Source organism: Geotrypetes seraphini, chromosome 2 (assembly GCF_902459505.1).
Source record: "Geotrypetes seraphini chromosome 2, aGeoSer1.1, whole genome shotgun sequence".
Lineage (NCBI taxonomy): Eukaryota > Metazoa > Chordata > Amphibia > Gymnophiona > Dermophiidae > Geotrypetes > Geotrypetes seraphini.
This window is the reverse complement of record NC_047085.1, coordinates 104,895,645-104,919,840: the sequence shown is the minus strand read 5'-3', so window position 1 is coordinate 104,919,840 and position 24,196 is coordinate 104,895,645. Positions and strand designations below refer to the sequence as shown.

The 24,196-nt window shown below is 42.3% G+C and overlaps 1 protein-coding gene across 5 annotated transcripts in view; it reads right to left on the bottom strand.

Annotated features, from left to right (window-relative positions):
* The window catches only part of MYBL1 (MYB proto-oncogene like 1), a 242,921-nt gene extending 231,670 nt beyond the window's left edge, over positions 1-11,251 (bottom strand). For 2 of the 5 annotated variants that reach the window (XM_033934277.1, XM_033934278.1), the window contains exon 1: positions 10,793-11,250. In XM_033934277.1, the coding sequence (XP_033790168.1) occupies positions 10,793-10,812 (20 nt within the window). In that variant the 5' untranslated portion in view covers positions 10,813-11,250. Of the gene's footprint in view, positions 1-10,792 lie in introns of all 5 variants that reach the window. The other 3 variants (XM_033934280.1, XM_033934281.1, XM_033934279.1) reach the window with 2 other exon arrangements.
* Positions 11,252-24,196: the final 12,945 nt, after the last annotated feature.

Below are 24,196 nucleotides of genomic sequence, written 5' to 3'. Positions count from 1 at the left end.
CTCCGCTATAGCCTTATCCTCCCTGAGTGCACCTTTTATTCCTTATCATCCAACAGTCCCACAGATTCCCTCACAGGTTTTCTGCTTTTGATGTACCTAAAAAAATGGTTATTATGAGTGTTTTTGCCTCTTTGGCAAGTTGTTCTTCATATTCTTGTTTAGCTTTCTTTATCAATGTTTTGCATCTAACTTGCCAGTGGTTATGTTTCCTCACTGGAATCCTTTTTCCATTCTTTAAAGGATGTTTTCTTGGCTGTAATAGCCTCTTTCATTTCACATTTTAACCACACCAGCTCTCGATTTCTCTTCTTTCCACCATTTTTAATATGTGGAATACATCTGGTCTGGGCTTCTACGATGGTATTTTTAAACAGCCACACCTGGTTTACACTTCTGACCTTTGCCACAGATCCTTTTAGCTTCTTTTTAACCATTTTCCTAATTTTATCATAGTCACACTTGTGAAAATTAAATGCCGCTACAGTAGATTTCTTTAGTGACATCATTCCAGTTATCAGCTCAAATTTGATCATGGTTTTGATCACTATTTCCCAGCGGACCCAACACAGTTACCTCCCATACTATGAGCTGCATTCCACCAAGGACTTTCATGCTGTCTCTGTTATGGATGCCTCCAATATCACAGACAAATTATTAAAGTCAATTTGTTCTTCCTGAGCTCATCCTGGAATATCCTGACCATGGGATTTCTTTGAAGAATCTGGTATATAAAATGTCTTATTGAAAAGGGGGAACTGCTACTGAAGAAAATTTTAGAGATATTCCAGAAATACTGTATAGAAATTCTGATGGTGACATTCCAGGAATCTTAGGAAAACTCAAAATCTGAAGGTTAAGTTGCTGACTGAAATTTTTGATCTGCTCAATTTTTCTATAAAGATGCATTCAACCTAGGGGCAGATACACAAAACTTACACATTTCAGTTAAACTGGTTTTAGCCAACCTAACTGGAACGTTATTTTGAGAGTAATGCACAGAAACTTTCAGCCACTGCTTTACTTTGCATAGAAGCAGTGACCAAAAGTCCTATGCTAATGAGCTCACTGGTATTTAAAATGAGCTTACTGGCAAGTCCCTCTAATGCAGCGGTCTCAAATTCAAACCCTTTGCAGGGCCACATTTTGGATTTGTAGGCACTTTGCATGAGGTAAAACTCGTTATAGTTTATAAATCTTTCCTTAATTGCTTCTGATTATTTCAGCTATACGCAGCTGAAAGCAGCACAATATGCAGAAAGTGAAGTTTAGATAGTTTTTCACTATTTTGAGGCACATACCGCGGGCCTCAAAATAGTACCTGGTGGGCCGCATGTGGCCCGTGAGTTTGATTCCACTGCTCTAATGCTCAGAAAAACAGCACAAGGAAAACCCCTGCCTTAGTAGCTGAAAATACCAACAGTTCTGAGCTGTTGATAGTCCTGTGCTAGCTTTCCTGTAAGTGCCTGAGCACTGATTGGCTTAGGCACTGATAGGAAGATTACCACAGGCAGCAGCCATTCCTTATACCCAAACCCCAACCACCTTCACCCAAACTTAAAAATTCCACAGTGGACCCCAACCCCTTTCCCACCTTCCCTCCAACCTTTAGAAATTACTTGGTGGTACAGTGGACCCCCCGAACCCCCTCCAACTTTGAGGAATCCCTAGTGGTCTAGTGAACCCCTCTGATCCAAATACATTACCCTGGTGGCCTAATTACGTCCATTTCCTCCCCTCATACCTTTAGTTGGAGGCAGGAGAAAGGCCTCCCCACACCTCTCCTGAACCCACTCTTGTCAAAATGATAGCACCCTGCCAAGTGCAACTTGAAATGCACTAGGAGGGGTCTAATTACAATATTAAGAAAAAACTCTTCCTGCCTTCATCTAAAAAAGACAAGGGGAGGGATTTCAGTAGGCCACCAGGCTCTGGCTGTTCAGGTACAGAGGCGGGATGGGGTCAGAATCAGGGGTGTCCAGTAGACCAGCAGGGCATTTTTTTTGTCAGGAGGGTCCAAACTGGACATACGCACAAGAGCTGTGCTTACCAAACAGTTGTTGTAAGCATGCACCAGTTAGAATTGGACCCCTTTACCAACCAATGCTCAACACTAACAGTGTGCCTTTAATTTGCATGCTGTTAAGTATTGAGCATTGGTTGCTAAAAACAGAAGTGCTTTTCTTCTACAGCACTGGAGTTTTGTGCATTTGCTCCTGAGTTTTTTAAGTCTTGCAGATTCTTAATATCCATTGTATCTGCTGAAACTGGTTAGAGGAATCAACCTTAATTGCTTCCACTTCCAAAAACCTTCTTAGTGGATTTCTTGACTGTGGAATCAACTCTTCCAAAGCCTTCCAGACTGAGATTAAGAGTTTATCTGAATTCAAGACAGCTTGGGACAAATACATTGGATCTCTAAGGGAGAGGAGGGGATAGTGGATGGCATGGTTGGGCAGACTATTGTTAACTATTGTTAACTCATTGATGCCAATATTTTATCTATTGTAGCTCACTGACAATGGTCAGCCCATCTCTTTTGAAAACCGCATAGAACTGAAAGGCTTTTGTAGTATATAAATTTATGTTATGTTACGTTACTAGATAGGGCCATATGGTCTTTATCTGTCCACATGTTTCTATGAGAGTAATGTAACTGCAGTAAGAGCAGCTAAACTTTTCTCTGCTCCAAAGATCTCCAATTCACAGAGAATTGACAGCATATGGCCATTACCTAAGGCATGCAAAGCCATCGACTCCAGCACATAAGACTCAGCCATCACAATGCAGCATGCACTGGACTGGAATCCGGGTAGGGGAGGTAAGAGTAACATTATGTCCCAAAGCGGCTAGTGCTCCTTCACACTGCCACAGTGAAGGGCCTATATATCCGGAATTAACTGTCAAGGTCCCAGTGTCATAGCACTCAATGCTCTGCTGCACTGATAAGGACAAACTGGCTGGCAAATGAATAGCCTCAATTATTCTCTTCCTCTTTGTATGGGGCATCTGGAGAGGTTAAAAACTCTTATAAAGTTGAGGTAACGAGCTTAGAAGGAGCTCAAAACACAGCTTGTCATGCCGCCATTTTGGACATGCTCAATGTTACTTTCTCTCATTACTTGTGCAGTTTGGGTAAACATAAAAAGCTGGTGGTAATGACTTGGGAACCTAAATGTGCCAGACTTGCTGAGGAATCCTTGTTAAAATGGCTCTCCCAGTTGTCAGCTAGAGCTTGTATTTCCTAGAACTGGAGGGTAATAATCCCCTATGGGTTTTATCAGAGAGCTGCTGACTGCAAGGTCTGACCATGCCCAGTGGATTTCACCACTGCACATTCACACAACTAGTCTCTAGGTTTCGCTTCCAGCCAAAACCAGCAATAAGTTGCAGATGATGTGTTGACAGCTTTGGTAGCAATTTTGGTCAACAGGAGGGGGGGGAAGTTTTGGTCCACTCTAGCCAGCATGATTAAAAGGTGAATTGAAAAAGGCTATCAGAGCCAAAAGAACATCCTTCAAAAGAACAGAAAAAAAAAGGATCCAACTGAAGAAAATAAGAAGCGATATAAGCACTGGCAAGTTAGATGCAAAGCATTGATAAAGAAGGCTAAAAGAATATGAAGAGAAACTTGACACAGAGAAAAACCTAACAGCTTTTTCAAGTACATCAGAAGAGGAAAGCCTGTGAAGAAATCTGTGGGACTGTTAGATGAAGAAGGAGCAAAAAGCCTAGCAGACTGACTGAATTAATTCTTTGCTTCAGTCTTTACAGAAGAAGATGTAAGCAATCTATCTATACCAGAAATTATTTTCATGAGTGATAATTCAGAGGAAATGAAATGCATACTGAGCCATATCAACAAATTAAAGAGCAATTAATCAGCTGGGTCAGATGGTATGTAACTGAGAGTACTGAAACAACTCAAACATGAAATTTCTGATCTGTTATTAGTAATCTGTAAACTGTCCTTAAAAATCATCCCTAGTACCTGAAGGACGGGTGCCGATGTTTTAAAAAGGGTTCCGGGATAATCCCAAAATAGACTTATAAGCCTGATTTCATTGCAGAGAAAAATAGTGGAAACATAAAAGAATAAAATTACAAAACACATAGACAAGCATGGTTTAATGCACATGTGTCAAACACAAGGCCCACGGGCCAAATCCAGCAAGCCTGGCCTTTTTATGTGGCCCGCAGCAATGCTCCTGAACTTCTCTTTCTCAGAGCCCAGCGTGTCCTCCCTCCTGCGCCGGTCTGATGTCACTGTCACGCCAGAAAGTCTGCCAGCTTTAGCAGTGTTGTCCGTGGCTCTCCCTCCTGTCTTCCATCCATTGCGGTCCACCCAGGCGGAAACAGGAAGTTGTGTGTCATTGGAGACAGACCGCAGCAGGCGAAAAGCAGGAGGGGGGAGCCATGTACAACACTGCCGAATCGCTGAGGCCGGCAGACTCCTCGGCTTGGCGGCGATATCAGACCGGCACTGGAGGGAAAGACACACCGGGCTGTGAGGAGAGAGGGACCGGCGCTGGAGGGAAAGGCAAGCTGGGCTGTGAGGAGAGCGAGATGAAAAGAGAGAGGTTGGACCTGGGGTAGTGTGGAAGAAGAGGGAAAAAGATACTTGAAGGGAGAACCATTGGGAAGAGAAAGGGGCAAATGATGGACTTGGGGGGAGGGAGGCAGGCAGACAGGAGGAGAGATGGAATGGGGGGCAGTTGGGAAGAGAAAGGGAGAGAAGTTGGATCTGAAGATGGAAGGGAGGGAGAAATGTTAGGCCTGGTGGTGGAAGGGAGAGAGAGATGCAGCATCTCTTTTTTCCTTCCATCTCATTGTTCAGCATCAAGAGGGGAGAGAAGAACAACAGAAAAGAGAGGGAGCAAAATGTTGGACCAAGAGGAGAGAGGAGGAGAGATAGAAGAAAAAAGGAGAAAAGTTGAAAGGGAAAAATCAATATGTTGGAGACAGGGACTGGAGCAAGAGAGAAGAGGAGAAAAAAATGGACAGCAGATACTGGAAAGAGAATTAGAAGATAGACAAAATCAGAAAGAGAAACTGGGACTAAAAGCAAAATGGGCAGACAACAAAAGGTAGAAAAAATAAATTTTATTTTCTATTTTGTGATTACAATATGTCAAATTTGAAATGTGTATCCTGCCAGAGCTGGTGTTAGACAGCAAGTTTTAACTAGAACCTAAAAGAGAGGAAAAGTCTTTTTTATTTATTTTGTAGCCGGCGTGGGGTTGGAGAGGTTGTATCCCTATACTTCTACTAAGACTAACCTCCTCCTTTGCTGGCACACCATGTAGCAGCGATTAATCTGACGCTCACAGGAGTCCTTTGAACGTCGGAGCTGCCACCATAGTAACATAGTAGATGATGGCAGATAAAGACCCGAATAGTCCATCCAGTCTGCTCAACCTGATTCAATTTAAATTTTTTTTTTTTAATTTTTTTTCTTCTTAGCTATTTCTGGGCAAGAATCCAAAGCTTTACCCAGCACTGTGCTTGGGTTCCAATTGCCGAAATCTCTGTTAAGACTTACTCCAGCCCATCTACACCCTCCCAGCCATTGAAGCCCTCCCCAGCCCATCCTCCACCAAACGGCCATACACAGACACAGACCGTGCAAGTCTGCCCAATACTGGCCTAGTTCAATATTTAATATTATTTTCTGATTCTAAATCTTCTGTGTTCATCCCACGCTTCTTTGAACTCAGTCACAGTTTTACTCTCCACCACCTCTCTCGGGAGCGCATTCCAGGCATCCACTACCCTCTCCGTAAAGTAGAATTTCCTAACATTGCCCCTGAATCTACCACCCCTCAATCTCAAATTATGTCCTCTGGTTTTACCATTTTCCTTTCTCTGGAAAAGATTTTGTTCTACGTTAATACCCTTCAAGTATTTGAACGTCTGAATCATATCTCCTCTATCTCTCCTTTCCTCTAGGGTATACTTATTCAGGGCTTCCAGTCTCTCCTCATACGTCTTCTGGCGCAAGCCTCCTATCATTTTCGTCGCCCTCCTCTGGACCGCCTCAAGTCTTCTTACGTCTTTCGCCAGATACAGTCTCCAAAACTGAACACAATACTCCAAGTGGGGCCTTACCAATGACCTCTACAGGGGCATCAACACCTTCTTCCTTCTACTGACTACGCCTCTCTTTATACAGCCCAGCATCCTTCTGGCAGCAGCTACTGCCTTGTCACACTGTTTTTTCGCCTTTAGATCTTCAGACACTATAACCCCAATGTCCCTCTCCCCGTCCGTGCATATCAGCTTCTCTCCTCCCAGCATATACGGTTCCTTCCTATTATTAATCCCCAAATGCATTACTTTGCATTGAATTTTAGTTGCCAGGCATTAGACCATTCCTCTAACTTTTGCAGATCCTTTTTCATATTTTCCACTCCCTCTTCGGTGTCTACTCTGTTACAAATCTTGGTATCATCTGCAAAAAGGCACACTTTTCCTTCTAACCCTTCAGCAATGTCACTCACAAACATAATGAACAGGATTGGCCCCAGCACTGAACCCTGAGGGACTCCACTAGTCACCTTTCCTTCCTTCGAGCGACTTCCATTAACCACCACCCTCTGGCGTCTGTCCGACAGCCAGTTTCTGACCCAGTTCACCACTTTGGGTCCTAACTTCAGCCCTTCAAGTTTGTTCAACAGCCTCCTATGAGGAACTGTATCAAAGGCTTTGCTGAAATCCAAGTAAATTACATCTAGCATATGTCCTCGATCCAGCTCTCTGGTCACCCAATCAAAAAATTCAATCAGGTTCGTTTGGCATGATTTATCTTTTGTAAAGCCATGTTGCCTCGGATCCTGTAACCCATTAGATTCAAGGAAGCACTGGGGCCCACGCTGTGCGTCAGCAAAGGAGGGGGGTAAGTATCTTAATTTAAAAATCCAGCACACGACTTAGCCTCTGTTTTAGATTTCAGCCCCTTATGTGATTTGAGTTTGAGACCCCTGGTTTAATGGAACAGAGTCAACATGGTTTCAGCCATAGAAAGTCTTGCTTCACCAATTTGTTTAATTTCTTTGAAAATGTGAATAAACTTGTGGCTAAAAGTGAACAGGTTAATATACTGTATCTAGATTATCAGAAAGCTTTTGACAAAGTTCCTCAAGAGAAAATTAAAAAGTCATGGGATAGGAGGCAATGCTCTGTTGTGGATTAAGAATTGGTTATTGGACAGAAAATAGAGGGTAGGGTTACATGAACATTTTTCTCAATGGAGAAGGGTGAATAGTAGCATGCCACAGGGGCCTATACTGGGACCGGTGCTATTTAATATATTTATAAATGATCTGGAAATTAGAACAAAGCAGCAAGGTGATTAAAAAGTTTTCCATCTGCAAATTTAAAGTTTTTAAAATATATGCAGACTGAAAAATTGCAGGAAAACTTTAGGAAATTGGAAGACTGTGCATCCAAATGGCAGATGAAATTTAATGTGGACAAATGCGAAATGATGCACATTGGGAAAAGTAATCCAAATTATAGTTATGCTGTGGTCCACTTTGGGATTCAGCAACCAAGAAAGAGTTCTAGGTGTCATTAAAGACAAAATCCTAAAAAAAATTTGCCCAGTATGCAGCAGCAGCCAAAAAAAGCAAACAGGTTGCTAGGAATTATTAGGAAAGGAATAGCAAATAAGACCAAGAATACATATAGAAAAATAAACAAGGTTCCTCATGAACGACTACTTCAGAAAATTGCGAGCCATGGAATCGAGGGTGAAATACTCACGTGGATTAAAAACTGGATGGAGCATAGGAAATAGCGAGTGGGCGTAAATGGACAATATTCGGACTGGAAGAGCGTCACCAGTGGGGTGCCACAGGGCTCGGTGCTTGAACCCGTGCTCTTCAACATCTTTATAAACGATCTGGACATTGGTACAACGAGTGAGGTGATTAAATTTGCGGACGATACGAAGTTATTCAGAGTAGTGAAGACGCAGGGGGATTGCGAAGATCTGCAACGTGACATAATCAGGCTCGAGGAATAGGCATCAACATGGCAGATGAGGTTCAACGTGGATAAGTGTAAACTGATGCATGTAGGTAACAAAAATCTCATGCATGAATACAGGATGTCTGGGGCGGTACTTGGAGAGACCTCCCAGGAAAGAGACTTGGGAGTTCTGATCGACAAGTCGATGAAGCCGTCCGCGCAATGTGCAGCGGCAGCAAAAAGGGCAAACAGAATGCTAGGATTGATAAAGAAGGGGATCACGAACAGATCAGAGAGGGTTATCATGCTGCTGTACCGGGCCATGGTGCACCCTCACCTGGAGTACTGCGTCCAGCACTGGTCGCCATACATGAAGGATACGGTACTACTCAAAAGGGTCCAGAGAAAAGCGATTAAGATGGTTAAGGGGCTGGAGGAGTTGCCGTACAGCGTAAGATTAGAGAAGCTGGGCCTCTTCTCCCTCAGAGGAGACTGAGAGGGGACATGATTGAAACATTCAAGGTAATGAAGGGAATAGACTTAGTAGATAAGGACAGGTTGTTCACCCTCTCCAAGGTAGAGAGAACGAGAGGGCACCCTCTACAATTGAAAGGGGATAGATTCCGTACAAACATATTGAAGTTCTTCTTCACCCAGAGAGTGGTAGAAAACTGGAACGTTCTGCCGGAGTCTGTCATAGGGGAAAACACCCTCCAGGGATTCAAGACAAAGTTAGACAAGTTCCTGCTGAACCAGAATGTACGCAGGTAGGGCTAATCTCAATTAGGGTGCTGGCCTTTGACCAGAGGGCCGCCACGTGAGCGGACTGCTGGGCACGATGGACCCCGGATCTGACCCAGCAGCGGCAGTTCTTATGTTAAATAAACATGGAATTAGAAAAGGTTCAAAGAAGAACAAACAAAATGATAAAGAGGATGGAACTCCTACCATATGAAGAAAGGCTATAGAGGTTAGGGCTCTTCAGCTTAGAAAAGAGACAGCTGATGGGAGATATGACTGAAGTCTACAAAATCCTGAGTGGTGTAGAACAGGCAAAAGTGAATCAATCTTTTCTCTTTCAAAAATTACAAAGACTAGGGGGCACTCAAGTTACATAGAAATACCTTTAAAACAAATAGAAGGAAATATTTTTTCACAAAGAATAGTTAAACCAGGGGTCCCCAAAGTCCCTCCTTGAGGGCCGAATCCAGTCGGGTTTTCAGGATTTCCCCAATGAATATGCATTGAAAGCAGTGTATGCACATAGATCTCATGCATATTCATTGGAAAAATCCTGAAAACCTGACTGGATTTGGCCCTCAAGGAGAGGCTTTGGGGACCCCTGAGTTAAACTCTGGAACTTAATTACAGAGGATATAGTAACAGGAGTTAGCTTATCTGAGTTTAAAAAAGGTTTGGACAAGTCCATAGTCTGTTTCGTAGATAGACATGGGGAAAGTCACAGTTTGTCCTGGCATTTGTTAGTATGCGGTTTTTCTGCCAGGTACTTGTGACCTGGATTAGCCATTGATGGGGGAAAAAGATACCGGGCTAAATGGACCACTGGTCTGAGCAGTATGGCTGTTCTTATTTTCTAATTTTAATGATGGTAGCTCATATTATAGCTCTATCCTAGGGATGACACTTGTACCACCTAATAAAATTGTGTTTTAACTGTTCATCTCTTAGGGAGCAAAGAATCATGGTACTGTGCATGATCAATTCACAGCACATAATTTGTGGTGCTAGGTCAATGCATGAGAAGAATATCACTATTCTTGCTGTAATAGGAGCAGTTCCACCCTGTATTGCAACAGAGGACCTTCAGGGAACAGCAATATTTCATGCAATACCAGCATCTGATGATGTGACTTTAGCCAGCATCCATCAAGAATCAAAGTTTGCCATTCAATTATAGTAGACAAATATGTACTCCTGAAATAGATGGTATATAGCCTAAGTTGTTTTTTTTTTTAAAACAACATTTTAAAGATATAGGCACATAATTGCTCTCATCAAATAAAAACAGAATAAGAGAGAGACAAAAAATATAAAGGTAAAAGCCAAGACACACTGGCAGTAAGAGATCCCGAACCTGCATCCCAACTGCTAACTCAATAATACATTTTCCTTACATGAGATCGTTTGCACAACCTGGTTGGGGTTTTTGGTTTTTGTTTTTGCAGTCTTTCCTAGTCAATCATATTCTGATATCCTGTCAGAAGCCAAATTGAAAAAATGACTTGGACATGACATGCATCCTGCTGCATTTCAGCCTGTTACAGAAAGTTAAAAGTATAACTAGGCTCAACCAATTTTTCGTTTACAGATACCCCAAAACAATATTTTGCAATTACCGGTATTTGTGCTACCAAACATAAATAAGCATGGTTGCATCACAACTTTGCACACCTAGGACATGCGAAGGACCACAAAAGTGGAATGGGGAAAAAAGGCGAGTGGGATCAGGGTAACCTAAACAGGTACTTGGCTATTTCAGATACGGACCATCTGAATTGTTCGGCCAGATCACTTTCAATTATTTATATAAAGTAAAATTCCTTCAGAGACTAATTCAAATCTATCAGGAACAGATGGAATGACAGGGAGAAAAGGGTGGGCGTGACAAGCAAAGAGAAGAACAATAATAGGGGTGGGAAGGAATAAAGAAAAGAACGTACAGAACGAAGAAAAGGGATGAAAAATATTTTTAAGGAGAAGACGGGCTGAATACAATGGATGGAGAAAAAGAAAGCCATACGGAAAGCAGGAGTAAAGAAGAAAATGAAATAAGATTAGGGGGGAGGGGGGCACGGTCACTCACCTGCGCGGTCTCTTCGCCATCCCAACTGAGAAGAGCAGCGGCAGTGGTGATGGACCCAGACAGACGTGACCCCGAGGTCACAGTTCAGCTCCGGCGTGTCCACCCTTACACTCGGCGTTCAGAACTGCGACTCATCCTTCAAACAAGTCAAACACCAGGGAGAATGAATGTGAAACTCTAGTTACAGTGCCGCGCCGCGCCGGAGCACACGGGCCATGCTATTCTCTTTTCTGTCCACTGTCACAACAGATCTGTCTCCAGCTCTCCCACAGTAGAGCGATTAGTTAATACACGCACTGTCTCCTCTCTTTCTCCCTCTGCTTCGCTCTGTACCACCGAATCTCGCGCCCAGCCTCCTTCTAGAACCAGGTTTGAATCTGCGCACGCGGTCTCCCCGCCCATTGGCTGAGAAAGCTGGCGCGCGTCTGCAAGGAGTGGGGCGGGGCCAGAAAGACCGGGTAGGCGGACCTGACAAAAGTGCCTGTGGGAGTAAAGCTGGGAGGTGGAGTTCGTCCCGCGCTAAGGGGAGTTGCGCTGGGAAAGGAAGATGTCTGTGGCACGCGTCACCACTGTTTGTTGTTGTTTAGATTGGAGACTACTGAAAAGCGATGAGACGCCGCGCGCAGCCTATCAGCCTCAGAGTTTTGTGCTTTGGTGATTTTTTTTTATGATCTATAGTAAATACTGAATTGGAATTCAATTTGCGTTAATTTTATATAAACACACCCACACAACAGTAAAACATCATGGTCTGCAAAAAAATAAATAAAAAGACCGTCAAAGCGTTCTCTCTTTTGTATCCTACGCTTTGCTCTATGATCTATGACAACTAAAAGACCTATGAAAAAGAAGTGCCTTGCTGAGAAATACCAAATTCAACTAATCTAATAAGACACATCTACTACTTCAGACACGATAAGTGACGGCAATTGAATTTATCAGACCTTGTCAAAAGTCGCTATATATAATTTTTTTTTTATTTTACAAGAGGTATAGTAAAAACAACTTGAAGGCTTACAACCAAATTGTAGCATCCTTAATAATAATAATAACAACTGTTTATATACCGCAGGACCGTGAAGTTCTATGCGGTTTACAAAGATTAAAAAGTTACAGATTGAGTAGAACTAACAGAGTTAAGATTTAGCGGTCAGTTATTGTGGGGAAAGATTGTTCAGTATAGCTGCCTAAGTACTTTAGAAACAAATATGTTTTTAGGTGTCTCCTAAATTCCCCATAAGCATTCGCAAGCATGAGTAATTGTTTCAGATCTTTACCCCATAATGCTGCCTGATAAGAGAAGAGATATTGATGGGGGTTTTTTAAATTTACATCCTTTAACCGGTGGAGAAACAAAATTCAAGTTTGAGCTTCTCTTAAGTCTATTGGTTGAGAAAGAGAAAAGGTCAGTTATATATCTGGGGGCTAGGCCGAAAAGTACCTTAAAGCAGAAACATCCATATTTAAACTTCACACGTGCTTCCATCGGCAGCCAATGCAGGAGTCGGTAGGAAAGAGTTACATGGTCGAACTTCTTCAGACCCAAAATCAGCCTGATCGCCACATTTTGTACCATTTGTAATCGTTGCAAGTTCTTCTGGGAAATTGCCAGATAGGCTAAATTATAATAGTCAAGTTGGCTCAGTATAAGGGATTGTACCAGAATTCTGAATGATGAAGCATCAAAATATGCTCTAATGGACCAAAGCTTCCATAGAATAAAAAAACCCTTTCTGACCAAAGAGTCCACCTGGTCTTTCATGGTTAGGCCCTGGTCTAGTATTACACCCAGTACTTTCATAGTAGATTGGATAGGGTAACTGAGTTTGTTGATGTGTGGCGAGGCTACCAAAAATTTTGTTTTTTTTCTGAGTTTAGTTTCAATCTAAATTCAGTCATCCATTGTTCCATCACATTTAGTACTTCTGTTGCCATAGGAGTGACTTCAGAGAGAGAGGTTGTGAATGGGATAATGATCGTGAAGTCATCTGCGTAACTAAATAATTTTATCCCCAGTTGGGACAATTGTGCACCTAGTGATGACATGTAAACATTGAAAAGCATTGAGGACAGTGGAGTCCCCTGCGGAACACCGGATGGATTACTCCAGGTTTCAGATAGATTGTAGTTAAAGCATACTTGATAAGTGCGGGATGTAAGGAGACCTCAGAGCTAGTCTAGCACCTCGCCTCTGATACCAATTGCGTCTTTTGAAAATCTATGTCAAAGTCTATTACAAATTTGAAAGTAAAGGACAACCTTTTTTAAAGTTTTCAATAACAGCAACAAAATTGCCGTATTCAGTAAAAATAAATAAAAAATACAGGGACCCCCTGACTACTAGCCCAGCAAGCAATTTAAACCGAAACTGAACACCTCTCCAATAGGCCTGTTCTTTGGGACAACTCCAGATATGATTATGAATCATGGATCCCATACTAGAACAGCCTCACCAGCAATTAGGAGAGACTGTAGGGTACCTTTTGTGTAACCTATACAGAGATAACACCATTTTTACATTATTTCCTTGAATATAAGCAGACAGCTATAAAGAGCAGTTATCAAATATGTAGTATTGCAAAAATCTCACTAAGGTCTTCTAGATATGTACCTTCTCTGGTCAATCTATCTTGAAGATCCTTGCATGTCAACAGATTCTTTAATTGCGTGAAGGTGTACTATGAGAGGGAGAGAATTGGTAAGTATAAGCCAATATTTCAAAGGTCATTAATGTGGAATCATCATATAAATCACCCCAGCCTGAAAGCCCCCTAGTGTCCTAAAGTGTAAAAACAGAAGAAGGGAAAGGGATTTGTATACTGCCATTTTGTGATTACATTCAAAGTGGTTTACATATATACAGGTACTTATTTTGTACCTAGAAAAATGGAGGATTAAGGCTCTCTTTTATCAAGCTGCATTAAGATTTTTATCGAAGGCTGCTGCAGTAAAAGCTCTGATGCTCATAAGAATTCTGTGAGCATCGGAGCTTATACCTCTGCAGCAGCCAGTGATAAAAACCCTAACGTAACTTGATAAAAGAGGGCCAAAGTGACTTGCCCAGGATCACAGGACGTAAAACTGGGATACGATCCTACAACCTCAGGGTGCTCAGGCAGCAGCTCTAACACTAGGCCACTTTTTACCTCCCAAGGGAAGACAGAAGGAAATAATGGATTGTAAAATATTGGGGTGCATCTAGATAATTGAAAATCAGTCTCTTTTCTCATAAAATCCCATTGTTGAAGCGTTTGCAAGCTAATAGCACTAATTTTGGTGATACCCTTCTATAATGCTTGACGAGCCAGAGAAGATACTTAAACAGCATATCCTCAGACAAAGTTTGCTTAATAGTCAACCACAAATTTATTGGATTGCAAATGACTCCATTCTGTAGCAGCTCGCATCCACCTCGAGCTGCCTTGTAGTAATATATGGCCCCTTTTATCAAGCTGCACTAGAGGTTTTTAGTGTGGGCCGGTGCAATAAATGTTCCAATGCTCATAGAATTTCTATGAGTGTTGGAGCACTTACCTCAAAAAACAAAAGGAATTGACCCCAAAATATCCACAAAGAAGAAAATCCAGAGAAAACAAAAAAAAAAACTCTGTGGAGTGACGATGTTCCTAAATGGACTTTATTTGAAAGTGTCAAAGTTCCAAAGGTACACTGAAATCATCCACATAAAATAATTCCATTTACATAAAAATAAATCATCCACATAAGAGCCTTAAAGGACCTAGTCCGCTAGGGATACAGGACCCAACACGGTACGCGTTTCGACAAAAAGTCTTCTTCAGGGGTCCCTGGGGGTCCTATAAAGGTGAGTACGTGGGAAACAATTGTGTGGTGAGCCAGAAGTGAGACACTGCTTACATTTGCACTTACCTCACTAGCCCACACTAAAAACCTCTAGCAAAGCTTAATAAAAGGGGGGAGGGGGGAAAGGATAGTGCATTAGTAACTCTCTCAATCCCCCAATCTGTCTACTCTTATAAAGAATCTTACAGGAAAACCTAGGTTTCCTATCAAATCACACAAGACAAAAATTTGATTGCATACTTTGAAGGTAGTTTCTGGGTACTGCCATGGGTAAGACTCATGATAACACCTGTAAGACTAGGCAACTTTGCTAAACCAAAGTTGTCCCATGTCACCTGATGTGCACATAAATCAAGGGAGAAAGGGGAATAACCTACCATTCTTCCTCACAATCTGACTTGTACAAAGCTGCAGTAGAGGTTTTTACCACAGGCCGGCGAGGTACATGCTCCGACACTCATAGAATTCCTATGAGCACAGGAGAATTTATCTTGCTGGCCCAAAGTAGAAATTAGCAGACTAAATTAAAGGACATCTAGATTTTTGAGGATTATCCCAAATTTGTATACTTGTTACCGACTGATGCAATGCCATTGGTTAATTGTCCCCAATGGCTGTCTCTCTCTCTCTAAGCTGAACCAAAATTTACAAAAAATAAAAAAGCAAGGCATGGAGGTAAAATACTAATAACTGTCAACAAATGTTTTCTTATATCAAAGACATGGCTGATTTTTTTAACAGAATTACTTATGGATGGTAACATTAAATGTATAATCATTGTACATAGTTATCCTGAAGGAAGAAACTTTGACTGTTTTGTTTGAGTTTTTGGGCAAGTGTATGGATATATCTCATGTTCCTACAGAATTTTTTATTAAATTAGCTAGAATTGTCATGTGTGAGAATGTTTTAATGTTCAATGGGAAGTATTATAAACAAACATCAGGAAATGCTATGGAGGCCTCTATGGCTCCCTCTATAACAAACTTGTTAATGTCAAAATTTGAATCAAACTGGATAGTGAATTCCCCATATATAGAGTAAGTCCTACAATGGACCAGATTTATTGATATTTTTTTTCTTTTGGGTGGGTGATCAGGCCAATTTGAATAATTTATTGAGATGGTTGAATGAACGGCATCCTAAGATTAAGTTTGTTATGCATAGTAGCAGTACAGAGATAACATTTTTGGATGTAAAATTAACAGGGGTAGATGATAGATTGATGACTAGAGTACATAGGAAAGAGTCTGGCCATAATACCCTACTACATTATGACAGCTTCCATCCGTCTCATTTAAAACAGTCTTCCAGTGTCACAATTTTTAAGATACCGGCATTTATGTTTCACATGAGAAGAGTTCAAGATACAGGCTAAGGTTCTGATGAAGAAGTTATAACAATGGGGGTTACCCTTTGGGGGTAATTCAGAGAGCCTATAAGAGAGCTCTTTATGCTAACTGGGAGCTTTTACTGTTGGATACATATAGTAAAACAGATAGTGAAGCAATCACCTGTGTTTTGATCTATGACTCTAGATCAGCGGTCTCAAACACGCGGCCCGCGGACCACATGTGGCTCTCCAGGTTTTATTTGCGGCCCGCAGTCTGGACTGGAGCCGTACTCTAGGGAGAACAGTGGAGGGTGGCTAGCTGTGCGGACCGCCCTCCCCTTGGTACGCCACTGAGGTAAGAAAGGAGGGTCACACTATACCAGTGGTCTCAAACACGTGGCCTGCGGGCCACATGTGGCTCTCCAGGTTTTATTTGCGGCCTGCGGTCTGGACTGGATCATTCTCTTCCTTTTGGAGAAGCAGCGTGTCTGGCCGGCTCGTTCCGTTCAAAGCCGCGGGTTGGTGGCTCCTTGCGCTATCCACTCCTGCATCGGAAGCCTCTCTGACATCACAACATCAGAGAGGCTTCAGACGCAGGATCTCGCAAAGAGCCGCCACCCGCGGCTTTGAATGGAATGAGCCGGCCAGACACGCTGCTGCTCCAAAAGGAAGAGAATGATCCAGTCCAGACCGCAGGCCGCAAATAAAACCTGGAGAGCCACCTGTGGCCCGCAGGCCACGTGTTTGAGACCACTGGTATAGTGTGACCCTCCCTTCTTACCTCAGTGGCATACCAAGGGGAGGGCGGTCCGCACAGCTAGCCACCCTCCACTGTTCTCCCTAGAGTACGGCTCGTCTAGAGCAGTGGTGCCCAACCTGCTTCCCTTCTCACTGCTGCCATCAGGGAACAGGCCGGCACCGTGCTCTTTGATCTCCCTGCTTCTCTCGCCGCCCGACGTCAATTCTGATGTCGAGAGGATGTTCTGGCTAGCCAATCGCTGCTTGGCTGCCCGGAACGTCCTTTCCGACGTTAGAATTGACGTCTGGCGGTCGGCCCCATGGAGAAGAGAAGCATGGAGATCTCGGCCTGTTCCCGATGGTGGCAGCAGCAGCAGCAGCCTATTCCCCAGCGGCGGAGGCATGGGGAAGGGCAGGAAGGAAGAAAAAAAGAAGGGGGGGACAGGGAGCCAGAAACAAAGCAAAAAATGGGACACAGAATCAGAGAAAGACAGACAGAGAAAGAAAGAAAAAGTTGGGAGAGGGAATGAGGTCTGGAGGAGAGGAAGCATACAGGAGGCTGAAAGAAGAGAAGAAATATTGGATGCACAGTCAGAAGAATAAAGTGCAACCAGAGACTCATGAAATTACCAAAGGTAGGAAAATGATTTTATTTTCAATGTAGTGATTGAAATGTGCCAGTTTTGAGAAAGAAAAGATATTAAATTTTAAATGTGAGTGCTGCAGAAAAAATAGAGTACTTGGAGGGCTGCAGAAAAAATAGTTATTGTCTTATTAAAGAAATGACAATTTTGCATAAGGTAAAACTCTTTATAGTTTATATATCTTTCCTTTTAACTGTTAAAGGAAAGTTTTATAAACTATAAAACTTTAAAGAGTTTAACCTCATGCAAAATTGTCATTTCTTTAATAAGACATTAACTATTTTTTTCTGCGGCCCTCCAAGTATCTACAAATCCAAAATATGGCCCCTCAAAGGGTTTGAGTTTGAGACCACTGCTCTAGATCATATCAACTGGGCAGGATCATATGTAAGCACTGACAGTTAGTTACTATGATGCCAGTTTTCTCTGAGCAGCAGCTTAGAATTGCATACAGGAGAGGGGAAAATTTTAAAGAAACTTTAAGTCCCACGGTATTGTAGGATATACTCCCCAAGCAAGGCAGCAGAGGGGGTCATAGGCCCTGTGGACACTAAAAATTGTGACATAATGCTATCTCTGTCAGAGTTTAAAAGTCCACTCAGTCACAAGAAGTACACCCTAAAATATGAAATAACATGAGAAACGGACTTTGTAGTCTACTGTATAGTGTGCCCATGCAGTAAGCTGTATGTAGGGCAGATCCAGAAAGCTCTGTTTGAGATTACATGAACATTGGAGCATATGGACAATATGCAAGTACCCCTGGTACAACATTGCACCCATTGCACATGTGATTTTTATTTTTAAATTAAGGTGCTTTGTGTTAGATCACATCCCAGTAAAAGTGGGTTTTTGAGCTTGACACAATGCACCCAAGTGGTCTTAAATCGAACATTGATGGGTTTTACTTTTACTGACATCCAGTAAGATGTAAGCTCACACTTGAGATGATTGAGCTGTGATTGCCAGCTTCACCGTCCAATCGGAACTCAGTGAGACAAGATTGATCAAAGAGAAGCTTAAAACACCGAGATGCCATTTTGGAGTTTGGAGCGAGTAGCGAGTTTGGAATTTGAGCCAATCAGGGCATTAGGCACCTCCCACTGCATTCCAAGATAGATTGGGAGGGGTAAGGCCCATCATTCTGAGCTCGTAGCCCTATAGGCAGGAGGGTGTGTGCTTCTCTCATGCTGATTTGTCAGCAGAAGGTATGGAGATGTCAAGGGATGTTGGGGGAGGGGGTCCGGAGATTTTGGAGGATGTCAGTGGGAATATCGGGCAGTCCGGAGATGTTGGGGGATGTCGGGTGAGGTCAAGGTGGGGGGGATGTCAGGGGGATCTGCAGATGTCAGGAGGATGTCAGGAGGAGGGGTGAAGGAGAGACAAATTTTTTTCTCCCTACGGATTCAACTGATCCTGGCAGGGGAATCCACGATCAACTGAGCCGGCAGGACTGCACCAAAATCAGCTCAGCTGATGGGGATTCCCCTGCCGCAGTCAACTGATGGCCTTTCAAATAATGTAGTTGGGTATGTTAGAAAAACTTGCTTTTGTGCATTTTTCATGTGGAGTGTGGACGTTTTTATATTTGAGAATAGCCAATAAAGACAGACATACTAAGGGCCAAAACGTCTACATAGGTCATTCTCAAAAATAAAAGATAGATGTCTGGCTGTTTTGAGAATGGACATTTTCTCTACTTGATTTCTCATTTTCTCTACTTGATTTCTGGACCCTTTTTCCCAAAACGTCCAAATTAGACTTAGACGTCCTATCGAAAATGTCCCTCCATGTGATTTAGGAATATCTGGTATGGGTTTTGATGATATAAAGGCTTTTATGTTAAAAAAAAAAATACAGTGATAAAAAATGGAATTTCTTCTTAACCATGGCTCTCTGTGTCTTACCCATTGTTCTCTATTTGTGGGGTCCTGCATGGATTTCCTCTTTCTCATTCCCTGATTTTTATATTTATATGAAATCTCTTGGGAGTGTTTTGTCAGCAGCAAATAAGAACCTTTTTTTTCTTTTGCTGCTGACAATTTTGTATTAGTACCAATCTTGCAAAAACTCTTTTTAACTTTTGTTAGATTAAATTAATGTACTGATTTCATGGAGAAGTGGACTCAAACTCGTTTTCTGAAACTAAACAAACAAAATACATAGGGGGGGGGCAATATTCAGATGGTGGTGGTGAGTATTTTGCTGACCACCACCAATGTTATTTCCAGATATTCAATGCTGGGCCATGTCCAAGCTTCAGCAGTGGATATCTGGCTTAAGCAGAGCCGGTTATGTCAAAATTCGAAACTTAAGAAGCTATGGGTTACAACATAAAGATAAGGCTGTGTTTTATGCGGTCAGTCTGGCTGAATATAGGCACTTAACTAGTCAACTTCTGTCTCCACCCCAGAGCACTCCAAAATAGCTGTTTTTCACATAGGCACTAGTTTAAGCAGACACATATTTATCCATATCTGCTGGTTCTATTGGCTAAGATAGAAGATATCACATTTAATTTTACTGCATACTGCAGTAAAATCAGTATGCCTCTCGATGTTTTCACACACTGTCTTGAGCCTTATTTACGTGGAGGGGCATAATCAAAAGGGACGTCTAAGTCCGTTTACGTCCATCTCGCAAGTCGTCCAAAGTTAAAAAGAGCCTAAGACATATTTTCGAAAGAGACGTCCAACTTTTGTTTACTTTTGAAAATCGTTTTATACGTCCTGCCGATCAGATCGTCCAAGCCACTAAAACGTCCATCTTTATATCACATTTCCATCCAACTTTCCGTCCAAGTCCAAAACGCCTAGAACAAGTCCTGTTGGACGTGGGAGGGGTCTGCAAAGTGATGGACTGAACACCCAGACATGGCATCTAAATAGTGGGGTACCTTACAGGGCACTTCTGTGAACTTCACAAAAAGGGTGCCATGGCTTCTCCTCACTACAGCTCCCTTATAGGTGACGGTGAGCCCCACAAACTACCTCCAGGACCCCTAGACCCACTTATCTACCACCCCAATAGCCCTCATGGCTGCAGGAGCCACTTATATGCCAGTACAAAAGGGTTTTGGGGGTGTATAAGGGAGTGTATGTTTCAGTATCAATGCAGTGATTACAGGGGCTCATGGGCATGGGTCCTCCTCTCCATGGATCCCTAACCCACCCCGCCTCTGGACGACTAGGCTTTCCTATGCCAGGTGGCCAGGTGATGATGATCTGGAGGTTGAAATTTAAAGTTGTGAATATATTTTTTATGGGGGTGGTGTGGGGTTGGTGATCACTGGGGTAGTGTGTGGGGGTCTGTGTTATGTGTTTGAAGTGCTTATCTGGTGAGTTTAGATGGATTTTTGTGACTTAGACCATGTTTTACATGGTCTAAGTCACAATGCCCAAGTTCCGTCTAGGCTCTGTTGTTAAACTTTCGGTTATACATGCTGTACGACTAAGTCTAAGCCAGCCCACATCCCGCCCAACTCCCGCCCTTGACACACCACCCAAAATGCCCTGTTTAGCTGTGGACGTTGAGCAGCACTATGAAGGCCTAGGTCGTTTAGAAATACATCCAAAACCTGGTTTTATTATCGGCACTTGGACATTTTTGAGAAATGTTCGTCCAAGTGCCGACTTAGGCTGATTTTTGGATGTTTTTCTCTTTCGATTATGAGCCCCATACTGTTTTGAGTTATTTTAAATTTAGATAGGAAATATTGTTGCACTTATTTCAAACTTCACTGATTTAGAGTTGCATTCTCATGCGTGTTTTGGTTTTCATTTTTATCAATTTTTTGATCCATTTTTTTATTTATCAGTTATTATTGTGTTTACTTTTATTACCCTCGAGATACAAGTCTTTTGACCAGGTATTACTATATCATGTCTTTATGTCAGGTGTTGATATTCAAATTCTCATCCACTTATTTACATTCGTCAAGTGTTCACTGACCTGGTATGTATTTTCATCTTTCTCTCAGATTCACTTTGACAAATGCACTCTCTTTAATTTGCTGGGAGGTCACGTTTTCCTTTATTTCTTCCCACATCATTCCATTTATATATTCACTTTGAAGCCCTCTAATCAGTCCTGCTTTCACATTTTTTGAGGTTTTTGTAAGTTACACCATCTCATTTATCTTTATACATGCTCATCACAGACTCCACCACGTTCCTAGTGTTCCCCACACAGCTAAGCTGAGGTCTTTAAGTCATATCACTTCCTTACACTAGGTATCTACAAAACCTTCAAAAAAGAAACAAAAACTCTATTCTTCAAAAAATACATAAAACCTATCTAACACGACCAGTTCCTTCCCAAGCTCCACCTACCACACTGCCTACTCCTATCAAATCTAAAATGTTCTAATTACCCAACACGTATTACCTTAATTTCTCGGCAATTCTTATGTAATCCACCTATATATCTTGTAACTTCATGACAATTCTTATGTAATCCGCCTTGAACCGCAAGGTAATGGCGGAATAGAAATCACTAATGTAATGTAATGTAATGTATCTCACTATTGCAATACTATGTTCTCAACATGGTAGCACTCACTCATATTCATCAGTCCCTTAAGGATTTATACATATCTATAATTTCTCACACGCTTAGGATCCCTGAAGAAGGCTTGTGTAAGCTGAAACAGACCGTGTTGGGTCCACTGCTAACAATTGGGTCAGCTGCTCCTTACAGTGCAGTGGATGCACTTGCTTTTATCGTTTTAATAAAGATCACTTCAAGGAACATTGTATTCCACAGTCTATGCCTTTTTTGGACCAACTGCTGACTCCACCCCAGAGCACTCCAAAATAGCTGTTTTTTACTTAGGCACTAACCGCTAATTTTCAGTGGTAAGCAGTGGTGTTGCGAGAGAAGGAGGCACACAGGGTGGTGATGCCTAGTTCCACTGCACTCTTCCCCGCTGCAGATGCCCACGTATCTCTTCAACCCTCTACAACCCTTTCTGTAAAAAAGTATTTCCTAAGATTACTCCTGAGCTTATCATCTCTTAACTTCATCCTATGCCCTCTCATTCCAGAGCTTCCTTTCAAGTGAAAGAAACCCAACTCATGCACATTTACGCCATGTAGGTATTTAAACATTTCTATCATATCTCCCCTCTCCCGCTATTCCTTCAAAGTATATATATTGAGATCTTTAATTCTGTACCCATACACCTTATGATGAAGACCACGCAGCATTTTAGTAGAGTTCCTCTGGAACAACTACATCCTTTTTATATCTTTTTGAAGGTGCACATAAGTTCTTTACCCCCTAAACTATACCGTTCCTTCGTTTTTTGCAGCCCAAATGCATGATCTTGCATTTCTTAGCATTACATTTTAGTTGCCAAATTTCAGACCATTATTCAAGTTTCGCTAGGTCTTTCTTCATGTTATTCACACCATCCAGGGTGTCTGCGGATTATACCAAAATCAGCAATAGAGCAAAGAGGCAAATCTTACCTGACAGCCCTTCAGCAATATTGCTTATAGTCAAATAATTTTTATTGGAGCCAACAAGATAACACAGAAAACAAAATCATCCAGAGAAATAGGACTCCAAGAAAAACACCCCCCACCCACCCCCAACTCCCCAATCCAGAGTTCCCAACACAAAATACAAAAGAAAACAGGATAGCAGATAATACACTCAACAATTTAAAATACGGCTTCTGGTCACAGAAGTCAATGTATTCCAGAAAGGCTCCCACACAGCTGTAAATCGCTGTCCCCGTAAAGTGGAAAAATCAGAGATGTCCCGACGTTCCCAGGACAATAGAAGAATCATCTGCGTACGCCAGAACGGGATATCAGGAGCTTCCAAATCCAACCACCGCAGGAAAATACACTTCAACGCCATCAGAATGGACAGCAATATTGCTTATAAAAATGTTAAAAAGAACAGGCCCAAGAACAGAAACTTGAGGCATACCACTGGTAACATCCCTTTCCTCAGAGCGATCTCTATTAACTACTACCCTCTGTCGTCTTCCACTCTACCTGTTCCTGACCCAACCTGTCACTTTGGGGCCCATCCCGAGGGCACTCAGTTTATTTATTAGACATCTGTGTAGAACACTGTCAAAGGCTTTGTTGAAAACTAAATACACTAGATCTAGCACACTCCCCTATGCAATTCTCTGGTCACCCAGTCAAAGAAATTGATCAGATTTGTCTGACAAGTCCTACCTCTACTGAATCCATGTTAGCTCCAGTCCTGTAATCCATTGGATTCCAGAAACTTCACCATTCTCTGTTTAAAAGTGTTTCCATTAATTTGCTTACTACAGAAGTCATACTTACTAGCCTATAATTCCCTACTTCTTCCTTACTTCCACTTTTGTGGAGAGGGCTACATCTGACCTTCTCCAGTCTTCCGGTCCCACTCCCGACTCTAGAGAAGCATTGAAAAAGTATGTCAGCAGGGCCACCAGAACTTCCCTAAGTTCCTTCAGCACTCTTGGATATACACCATCCGGTCCCATCAATTTGGCTATCTTTAATTTAGCTAGCTCCTCACGAACACAACCCTCTGAAAATCAATCAGTCTACAACTCCTCCATCCCTATTTGCGCTTCAGCCTTGAACACAGAACAGAAATACCGTATTTTTCGCTCCATAAGACGCACCTGACCATAAGACACACACAAGATTTAGAGGAGGAAATCAAGAAAAAAAACATTCTGAACCAAATTCTCCCTGCCAGGCTCTGCACCCAACTCCACACTCCTTGCCAGGCTCTGCACCCTGTCCCCCTCCCTGCCAGGCTCTGTCCCCTGTCCCCCTCTGGTGGTCTAGTGCTAGGCCGGGACAGGGCACAGGGCAGGCCGGGACAGGGTTGGCAGGCCTAGTGGCCTAG